General features: G+C 52.1%; 6 protein-coding genes across 6 annotated transcripts; 2 read left to right on the forward strand and 4 right to left on the reverse strand.

Moving 5' to 3' along the window:
* Nucleotides 1-198: 198 nt before the first annotated feature.
* AYO20_09882 (hypothetical protein) lies at nucleotides 199-804 on the reverse strand (the record flags this gene model as incomplete). The annotated part of the gene is made up of 1 exon (XM_022648150.1): nucleotides 199-804. One exon carries the CDS (start codon nucleotides 802-804, stop codon nucleotides 199-201), a length of 606 nt encoding a protein of 201 aa, XP_022495899.1.
* A 385-nt stretch (nucleotides 805-1189) lies between these two features.
* AYO20_09883 (eukaryotic translation initiation factor 1A, Y-chromosomal) lies at nucleotides 1190-1796 on the forward strand (the record flags this gene model as incomplete). Its single annotated transcript, XM_022648151.1, has 2 exons — nucleotides 1190-1210; nucleotides 1368-1796. 2 exons carry the CDS (start codon nucleotides 1190-1192, stop codon nucleotides 1794-1796), a joined length of 450 nt encoding a protein of 149 aa, XP_022495900.1.
* A 458-nt stretch (nucleotides 1797-2254) lies between these two features.
* AYO20_09884 (hypothetical protein) lies at nucleotides 2255-5168 on the reverse strand (the record flags this gene model as incomplete). The annotated part of the gene is made up of 2 exons (XM_022648152.1): nucleotides 2255-5044; nucleotides 5121-5168. 2 exons carry the CDS (start codon nucleotides 5166-5168, stop codon nucleotides 2255-2257), a joined length of 2838 nt encoding a protein of 945 aa, XP_022495901.1.
* Nucleotides 5169-5602: 434 nt separating this feature from the next.
* AYO20_09885 (hypothetical protein) lies at nucleotides 5603-7530 on the reverse strand (the record flags this gene model as incomplete). Its single annotated transcript, XM_022648153.1, has 3 exons — nucleotides 5603-6746; nucleotides 6818-7394; nucleotides 7464-7530. The coding sequence occupies 3 exons, from the start codon at nucleotides 7528-7530 to the stop codon at nucleotides 5603-5605; spliced, it is 1788 nt and encodes a 595-aa protein (XP_022495902.1).
* A 1370-nt stretch (nucleotides 7531-8900) lies between these two features.
* AYO20_09886 (hypothetical protein) lies at nucleotides 8901-11039 on the forward strand (the record flags this gene model as incomplete). The annotated part of the gene is made up of 1 exon (XM_022648154.1): nucleotides 8901-11039. One exon carries the CDS (start codon nucleotides 8901-8903, stop codon nucleotides 11037-11039), a length of 2139 nt encoding a protein of 712 aa, XP_022495903.1.
* Nucleotides 11040-12455: 1416 nt separating this feature from the next.
* On the reverse strand, nucleotides 12456-15795 carry AYO20_09887 (hypothetical protein; the record flags this gene model as incomplete). Its single annotated transcript, XM_022648155.1, has 2 exons — nucleotides 12456-12705; nucleotides 12764-15795. The coding sequence occupies 2 exons, from the start codon at nucleotides 15793-15795 to the stop codon at nucleotides 12456-12458; spliced, it is 3282 nt and encodes a 1093-aa protein (XP_022495904.1).
* Between the last annotated feature and the right edge of the window lie 1832 nt (nucleotides 15796-17627).

Consider the following 17627-nt stretch of genomic DNA (forward strand, 5'->3'; position numbering starts at 1 on the left):
TGTAAATGCTTCCCATATCGCGAACGACCCGTGCCTTTGAGTAGCGAGGCAGCGACAGTGAGGATAGTCGGAATGTACGTCGCTTGATTGGCCGTGCTTCTTCGGGCTAGGGTGCCGGGGATGGCTCTCATTCGAGTAGAAACAGTAGGCAAACAATCTGATTATACAGGGTATCACGTATTTTCACACATCAATCTCTCACGAGGGTTGTCCCCCCCAGAGTGACCACATGGAGGACGGCACATTCTCACTGCCTTCGGTGTCCGCAGCGTCTTCTCGAGGCTTTTCTGCCGCAGGGTCGACACTCATTTTATCCAAATGCTGTTTCTTTCGTTGTAGGGACTTCAGAAGAGCTCCACATGCACCGACAAGCTCGCCATGAGGACAGGTAATGCCACGCTCTGAGAAGACCAGGATTTCAAGAGTGCCCTTGAGACCAACGACATATTTTTCACCGTCCTTGGGCCCAGAACGTTTCCTCCCGTTGTGGTAGTATCCAGCATTTTTGAGTGCTTCTGCAAAGGCGCTGGCCCATCTACGCTTGAGCCGATTGCGCAGGACGGCCTTGGGAACTTTTTTGACGCTGGCATTGGAGATAACGCGCCATCGAAGCACGTCTGGCTTCAGTTTCGAATAGTAATCTGTCACCGCGGCTCTCTTGGGGCTGTAGCGGTCGACCAGGAATTTGTGATCGAAGAGGGTAGGAACGTTTTCCACTGGGGTATAACGTGCCTTCAATCCAAACCCAAGAGCCTGGGCGACGGGGAGAGGCTTGAAGGGGCGGGTGGTGACGACGGAGGCCATATGGCAGGCATTTTTCATAGACGATGGGCTGACATTGGAACAAGAGGACTTTTTGATATGTGCAAGGAGGCACGCAGCAGAGGAAGCAAGGTGAAGATTCTAGGCATGATGGATAACTGCTGGCTTGTCCGCCCGTTGGCTGTTGCCAGTTGCCAGGCCTGGACTAGTGGTTCTGGTGGCCCTGGAAATTTTGCCCCACGAATGACTGCCGCTGAATTCACAAACAAACGTCAACCTGCGCCTGTCTTTCGCAGTTTCTTCCACAAAACACCGTCTCTCTCTCTCGCACAAATCTCGACGAAATATTTCGTCAACTACGAGAAATCAGCCACCTCAAGCAAGACCAGCACGCTCTCTTCTCTGATACTGACAGAAATCAGCCAACATGCCTAAGAATAAGGGAAAGGTTAGTCAAACAGGCCCCTCGCACAAGCGCCACACCGCATCCCAATTTACCCCGCCACGATATCTTGCATCGATCCATGGCGGCGAACGCAAAATCATACAAGAAGTGTCATTCATTGTTCTATCTATACCTTATGCTAACTCGGGCTCTTCAATAGGGTGGTAAAAATCGACGTCGCGGCAAGAACGAAAATGACAACGAAAAGCGGGAACTGACCTTCAAGGAAGAAGGTCAAGAATACGCCCAAGTCCTCAAAATGTTGGGCAACGGTCGCCTCGAGGCTCTTTGTTTCGACGGCGAGAAACGTCTCGCACATATCCGAGGCAAATTACGGAAGAAGGTCTGGATTAACCAGGGAGACATCATCCTCCTGAGTTTGCGGGACTATCAAGACGAGAAGGGCGATGTCATCCTGAAGTACAGCGCGGACGAGGCACGGTCTCTGAAGGCCTACGGAGAACTTCCCGAGAGCGCAAAGATCAACGAGACGGATACCTACGGCCACGAAGGTGTGGACGACAATGTCGAGTTCGACGAGGACCGGGACAGCGACTCTGACAAGGAGGTCGATATTGACGACATCTAGATGGGAGAGATTTCTTCTTGGATGCAGGCACCGAGAATATTCAGCAGGTCTTGGAGGACACGACTTGACGAGAGACGGGGCACTGTTACCGCTTTGCTGCTTTACAGCGAGCATTCACAGGCAGACAGACATCAGCACGAGTTGCACGTATGATTTGACGGGAGTTCGGAGAAATGGGTCTAACTTGAGTTAAAGACATCAACCACATTTTGTGTTTTTCTTGCGGTTTATCTTTAGTATTGAATGATTCCTCCCGACTGTGATGCCACCTGTTTTTCTCCCTCCTTTGACCAACCCTTGACTCAAGCTAAATGACTTCTTCCCCCGGCAAAGAGGCAGTCCAGGATGGTGTACATGGTTTGTACTAGGTCAAAGAGCCCCTACCGCAGCTACAGCAGCTATCCAATCCGGCATTTCCAAGCCATTCATGTTTCAATACGGAGTGCACAGTCGAAGGGTCACATTGACTGATCTTCCTCGTCCCCAACCCTGCGAGTGAAGAACCTGACGATCTGTCGTCCCGACTCCTTACCAACGAGGGGGTCGAGCTCCTCGAGGCTCATGTTGGCCACTTCCAGCACGTTTTTGGCTTCGAGATAGAGGCGACTGGCATTCTTCGCCGTGACTCCAGGAATCGTCCGCAGGAGGTCTTGGGGCCCAGTGTTGAACGTCCTCTCTTCTGGATTTTCGTTCTCGTCTAGGCCAATCTGCACCGCTCGCAGCGGGTCTGGCTCTTCCTGCTGCTTCTTGAGTTCTTCGAAGATTTCCGCCGTCTGGTAGGGCGAGGATGCCCAAATGACCTTGAGCCTGGGAAAGGCAAGCGTCAGGAGCACCAGCTTTGTTTGCAAATCCCTGGTCTCGGCGTCTGGAGCCTTGAGGACAGAAGTCAAGTCTGCAAACGGATCTAGGGTGAAGGATTTATTTTGGTCAAATTCGATGAGCAGAAACGGATACTTGTAGAACTGGAGCATCGTCTCCGCTTGGTTGAACAGTCGTCCATTCTTGAAGGAGGCGATTAGATCTCGTATCGACTTTCGTTCCACACATATCTCTGGCGACAGGACATAATCGCCTACTGTCAGTTGACAGGGCACAACTTGCATGCTTCGACCGTGCAGCAAACTTGGGAGGGATGAGCGGAACTCTCGAACGTCTACCACCACTCTCGGAGGAGCAGCAGTGGCTGCAAGCCTACCGCCACCAGCGATTCGAGTGTTGACGGTGCGTAGAAAGGCGTCCTCGGGATCCAGATTTCCAGCGTCTGTAAGTGTGACTGCCATGCTGCCTCGCTCCTTGATTAGCCTCGTGAAAGCATCTTTCTCCCGACGAACGGCTGATAGATATCGCTGCTCTTCAACGCTGTTACCATAGTAGAGGAAGTACACCCGTACACTGCGGTCCGAATGACTTGATCTGTAGACCTCGACCCTCCTGATAAAGTCCGCCGATGGAGAGTACATGACGATGTACTTTGGCCTGATCTCTTCAAGGAGCTGGTCATCTTGGTCGCCATCGTATGGATGAACAACAACTTGGTCTTCCGGGCTGTACAGTTCGAAAAAGTCTTCGCCAGCATCATTGAGATCGTCGATGACGATATCGTCCTTTTGAAGCGCCTCAGCCTCTGTCGGGTGTAGCTCTGCCAACAATCCGGCTACCTGGGCTGCTTTGTCCTCAACTATGGCCACTGCACCGTTCGCCGTGCGCAACGGGTTGAGGCCCGAAGCGCCGCCACCTCGTACACGTCTGCGCTTGTTGGCGGGTGCCTTGCTACCAAGTCGAGCTGTCGCGGTGTTATTGCCCTTGATTTCATTAAGAGACTTCTGATTCTCCTCAAACAATGACGCGCTGACTTGAGCGAACGTTTTTCTCCAGCCGAGATATTCTCGGAGTTTACGCCTCAGCATGAACTCTGCAGAGCCCTTGGCTTCCTGTTCCTCAAGTTCATGAGGGGCTTGTCCGTTGCTTGGCTCTCGAGACAGAGGTTTCACATGCATGGTCTGGAGATATTCTCGGATCTGACGGCAGGTTCCTTGGTCGGCGCACATCACCAACACCGTATCATTCGAGTCACTCCGCGTTGGATTCAAATAAGCATCAGTCTCGATCTCTTGAAGGATTTCCGCCAGAACAGCCCATTTCGGTTGCTCCTCGAGAACTGGGGCTAGGGAATCCGGTAACTTAGATGTAGGCAGGATGCCGCTATCTTCGACGTTGCCAGTATAAACTCGGTCTCTAGCTGAGTTGAATATGACCGAAGCAGCATCCATAAACAGCCATGGTGATTGATCTTGCTGTTTAGAGTTTGGGGGTGGTGAATGGGTTGCAAGAACTGTATCGAGATATTTCAGCAACGAAACACAGTCGTAGCTGAGCAGAGAGTGTAGAATCGTGCGAAGAACCGTGAGATCGTTTGCAATCTGTTTCGTTCGCCAGCTGACTCTGTGCCATACCGGGTCGAGTTGTCTGCGGACGATGGCGTCAAAATTTTGATGGAGAGCAGAATCCAGCGTCCAATCATCCATCTCAAGTCCCGAGTTGGCCTTCTTGAGTTCTGAAATGCTCGTCTCCACGCATTCCATGATAGCTTGTTGTATTGCTTTCATCGAGGCAGTCATCTCAATCTCCAATTCAATGACTTCTGCTTTCTTCTTGCCTTCGAGACTTTGCGCAATCGAGACATGGAATCTTGGCCACAATGATGGCTTCTTCAAGAACAGATTTCGCATCATGCTTGCTAGAGGCGCATATGATGAAGTCAGGGGTTCGGGAGAGTCACTAAAGGCTTTGAGAAACCCGATTTTGTTGTGTTGCCTGAAGCATCGTACAATGAATGCTTCGGTACTGGTTGCGACGACACGCTCTGCATGCAGGACAACCAACCCAGTCACGGTTTCTGGATCTAGCAGCTTGGAAAGAAGATCTACCACGAGGATCCGGCTGGTGACAGAGACAATGCCTCCATCAGCGTAGATTTTCTCCCGTGCTGCCACAGTGGCTTTGTCCGTGTTGATGACGCGAAGGCCTTTCGCCAGGGGACTCCGAGACACGGCGTAGTGTTCTGCTAGCGCTTCGCCGATCCATTCATTTTCACGGTCTTCTGCCCCGACAACTATAACGAGAGAATTGCCTGCCGCATCATACGAATGAAGCAGGTTTGTGACAATCTTCAGAAGACCAAGGCCCCGAGCAAGGATGACAAGAACATCCTCAGTTCGAAGGACCTGATAGATCTCCTGCTGAAATTGCTGGAGGAGATGTCAGCGACTGGCCTATAAATGGTAGGATTGATAGAGGTCGTGGCACTAGTCGATATAGACGTACCAGGGGGAGCGAGAGCTTAACCGGCGGCTGTGAGTTTGCCGCCGGCATGGTGACATCGTCCTTCGTTGACGAGGATAAATCCGAGGGCGCTTCTCAGGGTGTTGAGGTTGGCTTGTATGTACAAGTCATGGGCAAATATGATATATCCGGGGGCAATACGAGTGCCATGAAGGTTTCAAGGCGCAAATTACCGAAGCGGTCAAAGTCCTTATGCTCTGCCGTATTCAGTACGGCGGATATTATGATATGAATATGCAATGTCATTCCTCTGTGACCAGTCAAGCCAGTCCGTCTCGAATTTCGATGAATTATCTATGTCCTGTTTCTCCGATACATCATTTGCTCATTGGGTATCTGAACTTAGAAGCAAAATTGTCCACAATCGTACAGTCATGGCGGCTATCCAAGCCCCTTTGGTGCAAGCATACGCTCATTTCGTATGGCATATAAATTGAAAGTCATCAAGTCTCCTCCTTCTCTGACTACCTGGGGATATATTCTGGCTTCTTGTATCGGTTGAACTGTGGCGGAGGCTCTTCGTCGTCAGGGTATGGTGGCCGTGGAATCCCGTTGGGCCTCACGGGTGAAATTCGTTGCGGGGGATAATTCGGATAAACGTGATCGTTGATTGGTGTCTTTGGGGGTCTTGGAGGAGGTACTTGTGACTGATTATATGTTGTAGCTGTAGGCGGTGGTGGAGGTACGAATATCTTGTCATCCCTTCCTCGATATGGCAAATCGCTTGACAAGCGCTGCGGAGGTGATTCTCCTGGAACCAAGGCAAATTTATCCTGGGACAATGCCATCTGATCAGGGTACGGGGGATTTCCAGGGATACGATAATGTTGAGGGGGAGTCGTAGGGTAGGTGTCTTCGTCTGCTGGCAACTCAACGGCCGAGGGGTGAGATGGAATTGGAGGGATGTTACTCTGTCTCAACGACCAGCTTGACTCCCGAGCGTGGACTTCTGATTGGCGCTCGTATCTCCTCTTCATCAATTCAATTTTGGCCAGCTTCGTGGCCATCTCCATGAGTGCTTTTTGGGTTGCAGGTTCATTGAGATACTTCCTGGTGTTGACCGTCATCTGCGCCAAATGCTGCCATTCGTTCATGGCAAACTCTCCGAGACCGACTGAGACGTTCAGCCGGCAGTAGTTGTCGAGGGGCACGCCTCGCTTGGGCAATTCTGTTTTGAGCATTTGCTGGTGCGTTTCTTCACAGCCTTCGATTTTGGCTATGAGTCGGCGTCTGGCTTCTGCAAAGGCGCCCATGCTGCCACCAATGAAGTCTTCCCACCATTCGTGTTGCCGGGCATTGGTACCTTCAGGCCGTTTCCCGGTCCCAATACTGACAAAGGCACCTATCTCTCTACCCGGCCATTCGTTCACGGCGGCCTCTTCGAGCAACTGTGGCGCTGGGTTGAATTTGCCTGCGCCCTCGTCTATAAACACCGTTTGACCAATTTGAATGGGTTTGAAGGCCAGGCCAACGGCGGAAGTGGCTCTTCCAGCTTCCCAGATCTTACAGTTGTACTCTGGAGGTGGCTCTTTTCGGCTATCGTAACTTCGTAAAAGGATTGAGGAGCCCGTACGAGGATTTGTCCCTTGGTACACTGCCGTGACAGCGCTGTTGCCAGTCAGCTATGCCTGAAATTGGTATCGCCCCCCTACCGGGGTGGAAAAGGGAAGACCACTCACGTCTTGGTCCGATTAGGACGGTTGTCATAGAGGCTGGCATTCGCATTGCCCCAGGCAGGAAACGAGGGGGAGACCAGGGAGTTGCGTAGCGGAGTTGCGGGACTGTTGATGGAATTGGAGCTTCTAACGCTGATCGACCTCCTCACTGCAGTGCTGGTGGTGCTGACAGGACTCGTCAAGTCTTGGAATTCGCGTCCTCCAGAAGCCGTGCCGTCATTTCCCTCGTTCTCAAAGAGGGTGTGCTCTTGAACACACAATTTGATAGCCTCTTCGAGTTTGGAGGCCTTGAATAAAGTGTGCTTGTATGGAATGCCGGCAAATGTCTTGTCCGTCTCAAATACTTTTCTGGTCATCCTCACATAGACGGCCTTGCAGGTTTCTAGATCCATCCGCAGGCGCCCTAGCATGATTGCAATCAATCCTCCCGTGCCAGTGCCGCCGATCAGGTCGAAATAGTCGCAAGGCTTCGGGGTGCCGGTCTGCCGATCTGGTGGTTCTCCCTCGGTCTCGACATAGACTCTGTGCATGAGCTCTTGGAGAATAATGAGCATCGAATATCCGCGAACGCCGCCGCCATCTGTCTCGGTCAGTACACTGAGCGCGAATCAACCACAGAGGGTGAATTCGACATGATATTGAAACATACCTAGCGACAGAACGCGTAGAGGCGGACCCTTCGTGGTATCCTTGCGCCTGAGATGATTTTGGTCCATCTTCAACGTTGACGAGAAGACCAAGTACGGGGACGAAAATGAAGAAGGCGATGGGGACAAGAGGGAAAGAAAGAGGTGAAGAACAAATGAGTCGGCGGTACTACTTTGTCCAAAGTCCAGCGCCTAGTTTGTTCGCATGCGGTCCTAGTAGTTAGCAAGGCAATCGTTCATTTGCGAGGGGCGACTTTCACCACGCCTCAGCCCGTGAGTGGATGGTTTTAAGCCTGACGAGTGAGACCTGTGACGTGTTGCCTTGCGTCGTTTGCCTAGCCGAGCCCCCCCATTTGGCCCCCCTCAGGCTCTGGAGATGTACAGGTACTCGTACTCGTAGGTCTCATTAGCCATCCCTGCCGTCCCTCTTAGGCACTACCCACCTGCTGTACCCTGCCTAGTACGTCGCGGTGCGGCCACCCGGGAAATCCCAGCCACAATGACTCCCGGCTCAGCATCTCCGAATCCTGGTTGTCCCGCCTTTTCTGCTCAATAACATCACTGTACAGCCTTCCTTGAGAGGCGTTGTTGACGCTCTAGCGCAAGGGACTCGGACGCCAAACGGGCAGTCCCTGAAATCGAACAAGAATCAAGGCTTTTGATATGATTGCACAAGCCACCCGAGAGGTCTAGCTACTTGTTCTTTGTACGTACGAGGGACTTGGGGATGTAGGTCATCTGTGGATACTGCCTTGGTACACGGTATGTAAGTCATTCTTGGTGCCATGGCTTTGCGACGTGCATACCGAGGCACCTAATTCCCCATACCTGGGTAATACCTACCTAGTTCGCTAGGCACCCAATCTCTATTTAGGTACCTCTGGCACCTAAAAAACCCTGGAGACACTCTTCTTAGGCGGGCCCCCTCCTCTCGCTAGGGACCTTGGAAGTCACTGTGTGTTCACGCTAGGCAGGCACGGGCCAAGGCTATGACGCACCAATCAACTTCAGCTCCCCAGATAAATCTCCTACTCGACAGATGACTCCATCTGCTCCTCCACAAACCACCATCTCCAATCGCAATCCTGAATGTGGTGTTTCACACCCGGGAGGTCCAGAATTTCAGCCTGATAAAGTCTACCATCTACTGTGTAAAGACTGCTGACAGTTGCGGCCCAATCTGTTTATCTCAATTGCTATTCACATGGTGAACCAGACGCTTCCCTATAAGCTTAGCTGCCCGTGATAACAGAGTCCTCAGTTGGCAAGTTCCTCTACAACTGTTCTATGGAGAGTGTCTGATTGATATCTAGTGATAATTTTGAATGGCTTCTCTGTTTCGCTGAAACCGTCTACAATGCCGTCGTTGTCGTGCATGTCTGCGCTCTGTTGACCTCTGGGCTATGCACCACCATTTTTTCTAACCTCCATGCTCTGCCATGTCAATCTCCAGAGCACTCGTCGAATCTTCACGAGCTGAGTCTTTCAGATCGCTTATTCGCTTGGCTTACGAAGTTGTTGGCCGAGAGTTGGAGGGATTCACCGATCTATCTCCCCAGTTAGGACAACATGCAGGCTGCGAGTGTGAGATATCCTATGACGGCCGTGTCAAAATCTGGCAGACGGTTGGCAGACACAAATTCACCCTGAATTATGATTCGAGGCAGGTCGTGTTCGGTGCATTATTACGACGTGCTTCTTCGGGGCAATGGGTGGACTGGGATGCACAGGCTGGGAGCGAGTTGTTGGCCCAACATGATACAAATAATGCTGCTGCTCAGATTGTGATATGGATAATGGACGACTCACCTGCTGTGGACGTTTCTCTTCTCGATCAAAGACCGCCTCATTCTTCAGCTCCGTCAGATATCTTTCCCCTTGATCAGACACATAAAATCTTCAGCCGGATCAAACTCCAATTCGACGACACATCTTCCATTCAGAACTGGAAGCCCGAAGGCATCCTCTCGTTGATCCCGCAGCCGACTTGGATGTCAGACCTCGAGCAGCGGAGTAATCTCCTGGTGACTGATGACGCTGAACCAGCAGGAAAGAGGTATACAAGCGCAAGGGATTTCATTGCTCATCAAGTAGCCACTATCGAGGCATCAGAGGAGCGTTCCTATCCTTTATCATCTTGGCAGGAAGCCACCAAAGCCGCATTTCGTACTGCCTCATCGACAAACGACTCCCACCTCCCCCTGGTATCCATGTTTCTGCGGCAAGGCGAGGCTGTGAGAGACATTCTGCCATTTGCGGAACCGGATTATTCGGTTGATTTTTCTGTTCTCGACGACCTGGATTATTCCCAATGCCGTGTGATTCGAAACATCTTTAATCATCAAGTGTCTCTTGTTCATGCGCCTGCTGGCAGTGGATTAGTTTCGGCCATAGTCTCAGTTACGGAAGCAATCTTGCGGAAGGCTCCTCAGAAAAAGATTCTAATCTGTGGATACGATAGATCAAGGCTGGATGATATCTCCGACGGATTCATGTTCAGGGAATGTTTCTGCGATTTCCGATTCCAACATCTCCATCTTCCACTCGAAGAGAAGTCCGGGTTCGAAGGCTCTAGGGTCATTTTATGCACATATTCAGAGTCCCACGTTGCCTGGCTAAAGAAAATCTGGCCTCCTCATGTCCTCATCGCTTCAGACGCTGGCATGATCACGCACTATGACCTGCTTACACCCGTATCTGCACACTTTGACAGTTTGACTAGATTAGTGCTGCTGGGCGACCATAGGCAACTCGGTCCATATACAAGGACAGACAAAGATAAACCCCACGAAGGCAGATCGATCTTGGAAGAGCTTATGAAGGAGCAGTGGCCAGGCTGTATGCTTCATCTTGAGCGCATGACACATTCGGATCTATGTTTCCCTAGGAGCTCTGTCTTCTATGACGGCCGACTGATGGCTGTGCGACAAACGTCAACTCCTGGATCCTTTTTGACGAAAATGCAAGACAGATTCAATGCTGGTTTGAGGATCATCGACGGTGATGACGACGCCACAAGCATCACATCCTTTGCTCACTTCTTCGATATTTGGGACCCTATTAATCGTGAAGGACAATCGCCGGTCCACTTTGTGGACGTGCTTGTCAAGACGCTGCTTTCGACGGGTGGTTGCGAAACGTCCCAGATCATGGTTGTCAGTCTCGATGGGAGCAGCACAAACCTCCACGTGCAGGAAGCGACTACTAGATGTTTGGGCGATGTTAAAGTCCATACCGTCACAGAGGCTCAAGGGCTATCGGCCAAGGTTGTTATCTGCCTGCTGCCTCAGACTAAAGTCGAACTTGAGCTGGCACAAACGAACTGGTCCAAATCCGCCTGTGTCATCATGTCCCTTGCCACGGAAATGATTTATTTTGTCGGAAAATGGAGAGCTGTGTGTGACCTGGACCATAGCAACGATCTTCAGCGTTGCATATGTACCCTGGACGAAATGAACCCCAACTTCCTGCAGAGGGTTGGACCCTCTCCCTACGCGATGGAAACGCCTGCTGATCGGCAACACAGTGATGGCCGTGGGATGAACCCCTCAGCTCTCGCCGAACCAAGCTCCGCCTAAAGGCAAGCAGGAGCGAGAGAAAAGAAGGATCTGATAACGGAGCAATTGATGGAGCTCCTGCACAAAAGGAGTGGTGACTCTTATCGACAGTCCATGAAAATGAAGGGGAGTTATCATCAAGCGCAAATGCATTAGAGTTGAATGTGTCTGGAAATGTACTCGCTCAGCCTGATTCTTTTTTCATGCTTTGGCCTCTGGATGGTCATGGCCAAGGTCGGGCGTACTCGGTAATATAATAATACATCTCACATTCTCAGCCTTGTCCCTCGTACTTGGTGAGCGGGTCGACGTTAGACGTCTGACGTCTGACGAGGCTGCGCTACCGAGGACACTTGCACCAAAATCCAGAATGATACTAGCGCAGCCTTGTCCTGGGTGTATCATCTTCTCGATTGTCTCTTCTTATTTACCACCCTGCCACTCAAGAAAGTACCCCTGGTGCTATGTGCCTGGTATCCTGGTATCTTCGCCTCGTACGGTGTGCATTTTACTCCTCATTTGATTCCCCGTATTACCAGGTACTCTCTTCCATCCTCAAATATATCACCACTTCAAGAAAAGCAGGTATTTTTCAAAATGGTATATTGTAACAGCAGACTCCCTCAAGGCCTCTCTCTGTCCTTTGTACGAGCAATTGCAAGATAATGTACAGATTAACCTTGTCCGTGACCCTGTCCCTTCCTCCTCCTAACAATCCACAAATTGAAAAAACGTATCTCTCTGCCGTTTGCCTTCCAATGTTCTTCCACTTGCAGATGAGATCTCTCCTGCTACCACCACTGTCACTCTCACTGCCGCATCTTGATCAGACTTCCTCTCCTTCGCATCCATCATTGAAGCTGAAACAAAACGAGTATTCTTTTGACTGCAACAAAGACTGCTCGGCTGGTCCACTAACACAGGAGGATATGGCGAGGAGCTCCAAAGGGCTCAGGTTGCGATCGGTAACCTGGATGGGTCCTTCTTGTGGACGTCTCGTTCCCCCTCTTCTCGGTTGTGACAAAACATATGAAGCCTTCTCCTCCTCCTTCTCTCATATGACGCGGTATGGTACTCGCAAAACTAGCAATCAAACAACTCACAAAGCCCACCCTTCCCTTTCGGCCGTTAAAGCAATAATATGCCATTTCAGATAATCGTAAACTCCGTGGTTGATGACGAGGATGACTCTTTGGTGGATACCTTGACACAATTATTCGACGATGCTGACCGTGGGTTTCTCGCTGGAACGCTTCGACAAATACCGCCTGGGAATTTCAGGGAAATGGAGGACCTGCCCACATAACACATACATAGAGCAACACATGCAATGAATTCCGATGCGGCGTCCCTCCGCGCTCCCGGGGTCTTGGTATACAAAGGAAAAGTTAAAATTTGGACCGGGTTGGTATATTCGTGCTTCGAATCCGGTTGGTGTTATCGGCCCGAGGAAAAGCTGGACGCAGTGCTTGCCGAAGGATATATCGCCGGTGGAAACACCTTCATGCGTACGTGCTCCAGAATTTTCAGGTCTTTGGCCAGCACTGGAGAAATGGCCTCGTTCTCTCGCAGAATCTGCACTGTGCGATCATGTAACCGCCGTAACACGTCCTCCTGCACCAACGAGCTTAAGCCTGGGTGAGGTGAGGTGAAGGTCGCGTACAAAACAAGCATATTTCCGAATTGGCTGTATCTCCACGTCAGTCAAAGAAACACTTAGCATTCACAAGATTTTGGGAACTTACGCGTGCGCTGTGCCAAAGATGTTGGTGACAACGAGACGGCGAGGGACTTTGTCGAATGAAGTAGTGCTTCGGATTGCGGCCTCAATACACTTCCTAGATCCTTCCAGCAATTCAGGCTGGATGTAAGGAACATCTCTCCCATACGGGTGGGGAGTATTGAGGCTCGACACGGCGGGTGAAGTCACCTCAGATTGGTGACCGTGCCCCGCAGGCGACTCTGATGGTCGACTTCTGGCGAGTTTCGGAGTGGGTGTGGGATTAGGATTGGCGGTAGCTTGCGAGAGGGCAAATCGCAGGGTCGGCCGCCAGATGATGTACTTAGCACCGTAATATTTTCCTCGCATCCGCGCGACGTTGATGTTGGGGCTTTCGTGGTCATTGTCATCCCAGTCCCAATCATTCAGCATCTTCCTCCAGTTCTCCAGGTTGTCGTCCAGAGCAGACATAATGCTATCGCTTGGCCTCGTGTGTAGATTCTTCGATTCCCGATATAGCGTGGCATGAACGCTATTCATCGTGGTCCGCAGTTGAATTTGGTATGAGTAAAATCTCAATATGTCGTCATCCACACTGGACTCCGGGATCCTCTCCAACGTGAGAGCCGTTGGAAACTCTTTATGCTGAGGGCTCTCATATCGACCTATCCCACTGAGAGGCAACTCCAATTCGGCCGCAATGTCGCTCTCCAGTTGCAAGCATGACCAAAACGCAAAATTGACCAAATTACGGCGAGCAGGTTTCATGGTATTTGTCACATACGGGGTGGACTCGATCAGGATTTGAGCTGCAACGCAGGCCTTGTTGATGTAGAAGTAGCTCGGTAGAATGCGTGCCAGTTGTCCCATATATAGACCTGCAAGAAGATAAGCTTGAATGTGCGAGACGTCGGCGCCGCCTGGTAGCTCGCCCAAGATATCCGCAGCTATGGCAAAGTAAGCAAGACCTGGAATAACGTCCATGTTCTTCCCCTGAGGGTTGGCCGGACTCGAAACGGTGCCGTTCAGATTGGGGTGATGGGTATATGGAGAGGTGGGCGCTGACATGGGCATCGGAAGATCCGAGTAAAGTGCGCTATGAGGCGTCGACGTTCGCATCGTAGCGGTTGACGCGGGTCCAGGCAAGGGATCGCGATGAGACGTGATCTTACCCAGCGCCAACACAAGTAAGACGATAGCATTTGCAACTGAATGTTCAATCGGAGCTACGGTCGTATTGTATCCCCTGGGCTGAGGGGGTTGGCTGTTGTAATCGTCCATTGAGGTCGGTGAGTCGGTCGTCTCTCGCTTCCTCTTGTGCCCAATCGCTGTAACCTGCTGCGTGGCCCGGTAGTCCCAGCTGTATTTCCTTTTAAAAGATTGGATCATAATTCGGAGAACCTTGGGCTCGAGGAATGGGTGGTGAATATGCATATTGTCCATGAAGCTCCGGAAGTATCGATCGACCGCTTTCTCATCCAGCATCAGCCCGCCACTAGGACTCAAACCACCGGGATGTTCGCGCGCGGAATGGTGCTGATTTGCCATCGGCACGTGCAACTGCCCGCTGCCCCAAACGCCATGCGGCGAGGAAGAAGCTGTGTCGTCGTCGGTGCGTCGCCCTTCGGATGAGTTGCTGTTAGCGGGACTCGGAGCGCCCTCATGCCCATCTCCTTTGTCCTCTCCCTCCCCACAGCCATAAAGTCGCAGGAGACCTCTGCTAGTTTCCTCATCCAACACGTAAGACGGCGTTATGCCTCTGGGGATCAAAGCCTTTATAGATGGCCAAAGAACGAGGTTCTGTGCGGCCGTCGTGTGCTTGGCGGGCATAGGCGTGTCTATACTCTCTGTTTCCGAATTTCGCATTTGCATGATGGACGCTGCGGAGGGGTTCTGGGACTGCGAACCGGACCTGACCTCAGAAGTGCTATCCTGACGGCGGAACAACGGAGGCGGGGGTTGAGCAGGACTGGGATTGACAGGACTCGGGTGTGCAGGACTGGGATGTGCAGGTGTTGTCACCGCGACATGGCTGTGCTGGTCTACCATTGGTACGTCAACAGTCGCCGGAGGTCGATCTGCTCGGGACTGCATAAGACGATCCAGCAACAGGTTGATCTTATCATCTTGTTGCTTGAGTAATTGGTCCATCTTCACGTCCCGCTCCTGGGCTTTCTGGGCCAATGTCTTTACGTCCTCAGCCAACGAGTCCAATTGTGCCGTGATGGCTAGGACCTGCTTCTCCGACTTTTGTGGAGGGATTTCTCGATACGAGCATTTCAGCCCGTTGTCTTTGCAATGTTGACACTCGGGTCTCCCTTCATCGCACTTTGCCTTTCGTTGACGGCACGAGTCGCAAGCTTGAGCAGCTCTGACTGGCTTTCGTCTGTGTTCTCCATGATAAGGGTAAGGGTAGGCGTACGGCCCGGGTGTCGGCATGGGCCCTCCTGAGGGCGGACCATACGCTGGCGGGCCCGGAGGCTGTCCTGGCATCATTTCATGCCCTGTCACCACGTGAAGAGGAGGCTGCTGGTGAGTTCCGTTGAGCTGGGGTTCGGGCCCTGGGTAGGCATGACGCGGCCTGTAGTCGGTTGGGGGAGGGTAGTAAGGAGCTTCGTGGGGATTGCTACTCACGGGGTGATAAGGAGGAGGTTGCTGTGGTGGCGGCGGCGGCGGTGGTGGTTGTTGAACGTCGGCAGGGGACCTCGTAGGGCCCGACACGCTGCCTGGGCGGCCGTAACCTGGGTCCGGAGGATAGCCTGGGGGTTCTCTACCTGGCGGGGGATGAGTGGGAGGATATGGCTGAGGTGGTGGAGGATATGGCGATTGATGAGGGATGTCTGGAGGCGGAGGTCGGTGGTCCGCGGAGTCATTGTATGGCGAAGGCGTCGGGTTCCACGCCGGCGCCGGTGGTGGCATACCTGCGCCTGGCGGAGGGGGATAACTGTACGACGTAGAGGTCTCGGCTGGCGGCATACGGTGGATAGGATTTGGAGGTGGCTGTCCGTAGTGATGGGGTCTCTCGTGTTTGATATCCACGTCACCAACTTCATCCATTTTCAACCTGCGATCCTATGCCTGGCAGCAACCAACAAGCCCGTACCTCCCGCGTCTCTATACCCAAGGGAACGTGGTACAGCAAATGCGGCATGACCTTATGCACAGGTGAGAGGGGGACACGCGATCAACAGGACAGGCTCATGGCAGATCGTTATACGACGCATTCGCCAGGTTGCATAAAATTCCTGTCGTCGCACGTCCAGGTTCTCCTTGTGCAGGTTCGGTCACCTGAGGTCCAGTTGGCACTGGAAGTCTCGGTTGGTGGGAAAAATGGGAGACCAAAGAGTGGACGTCTGCGGGGCCGGGTTTGCTACTTTCGCAGCGACCCTTTCAAACACGCAGAGGCGCAGCGCAACCAGAGAATTAATGTCTAGGCGGACTGAATTGCAATCTGATCGTAGATAGGTCCGAGTAGGATGGTTTGGTGTTGGGGAGAGTGTGTGAGAGTAGTGGTGGTGGAGGTCTCGGAATCAACAAAGCAAACACTATAACCCTCCCAGAAATCAAACAAATCCCACAGTTGTGGACCAATTGTCTGGGGAAGACACCTCGAGATGAGATAAAGAGGTAGAATTGCGAAAAGCACGCCTTTTCGAGTTTGTTCCGTCCCAGCTTGGTTTGCGACGTCGCGCAACGACAAAGGTGTAGCAGGCGAAGTTTGGAGAGCGCTATCCTTGATTTCTAGATGCGGAGTGGAGTGCCGTTGTCGCAAGACCGTCAGGAGCGAGCTGAGGAATTGATCCCTCCACTTGGGCAGCAACGACCGGAAGATCGAACTGGTAGAATCGGTTGGTGTTTTGACGGATTGACGACCGACCTGGACAAAACCATAAAAAAAGGTGACTCCAAGACCGCTCTCTTTGACCCGTACTTCGGAGAGAAGTTGTGGTGGGGGAAGCAACCGAGGCGAGAGCTTTCTCAAGGGCGAGATGGATGCCCAAAAGCTACACGGGGCTTTCTGTACCAAAGCTGATCATCATTCGAGCAAGGCTGATCGACCGAATACTGGGGGGTATTTCAAAACCGGGCAGGGCGACGGTTTTGGAGAATGAAGCAAACAGTCGAGAGATGATTTTTCTTCGGGAAAAAGCGTCGATCACAATGGAAAGAACGGACTTCAAAGCCTGAAGGAGGGACTAAAAGTAGTGTGGTAATGGGTTGAAGGGTGACCGGGGGGGTGTGGTGAGGAAGAGGGTGGGTAGGAAGCGGCGGCAACAGGCGGTCGAGATAACTTTGCTGATTCAAAAAGGTGGCAGAGATGATGGCCAGAGCAAAGAAGCTACTCTTTCTTCGGCCGTGGTAGCGTGTCTCTGTGTGGACGAAGGCCCTGCCTGTCGATCGGTGCTGCGGGCTGGGGCTAGAGGGTTGTCGAGGGAGGAGGTGACAAGAACTGACAGAGGTGGAGTCGAGTAGGTGAGGTTGTTGTTTGGGTGAAGGATTGGAACAAGGTGAAGCTCGACCAGAAGGGTGCAGTTGCGGGTCGAGGAGTTGTTCAGTGAGGCAAAGGCGATGGGCGGAAGGGCGTTTGACAATCGAGAGAAGCAAAGCTTGGTCAAGGTTCAGGAGCCGCCGGGGGGGTCCCAAGGGCAAAGCACCTAAAACAAATGAGCCTAATACCCTCTGAGCAACCGCAATGGCGGCGAGAAGGGGGGAATCGGAGTTAGCAGCCCAGAAGCCTAGCAAGCCTAGCAAAGCCTAGCAAGCCTAGCAAAGCCTAGCAGCCTAGCAGCTTTAGCCAGGCTAGAAGGTTAGGAAGGCGAGAAGGTTAGTAGCAAGGAAGATGAGAGCACACTTTCCCCCCCATGGCGTTCTCCCCATCTCCCTGTCCA

The sequence above is a fragment of the Fonsecaea nubica genome (genome assembly GCF_001646965.1).
Source record: "Fonsecaea nubica strain CBS 269.64 chromosome Unknown Scaff97, whole genome shotgun sequence".
Lineage (NCBI taxonomy): Eukaryota > Fungi > Ascomycota > Eurotiomycetes > Chaetothyriales > Herpotrichiellaceae > Fonsecaea > Fonsecaea nubica.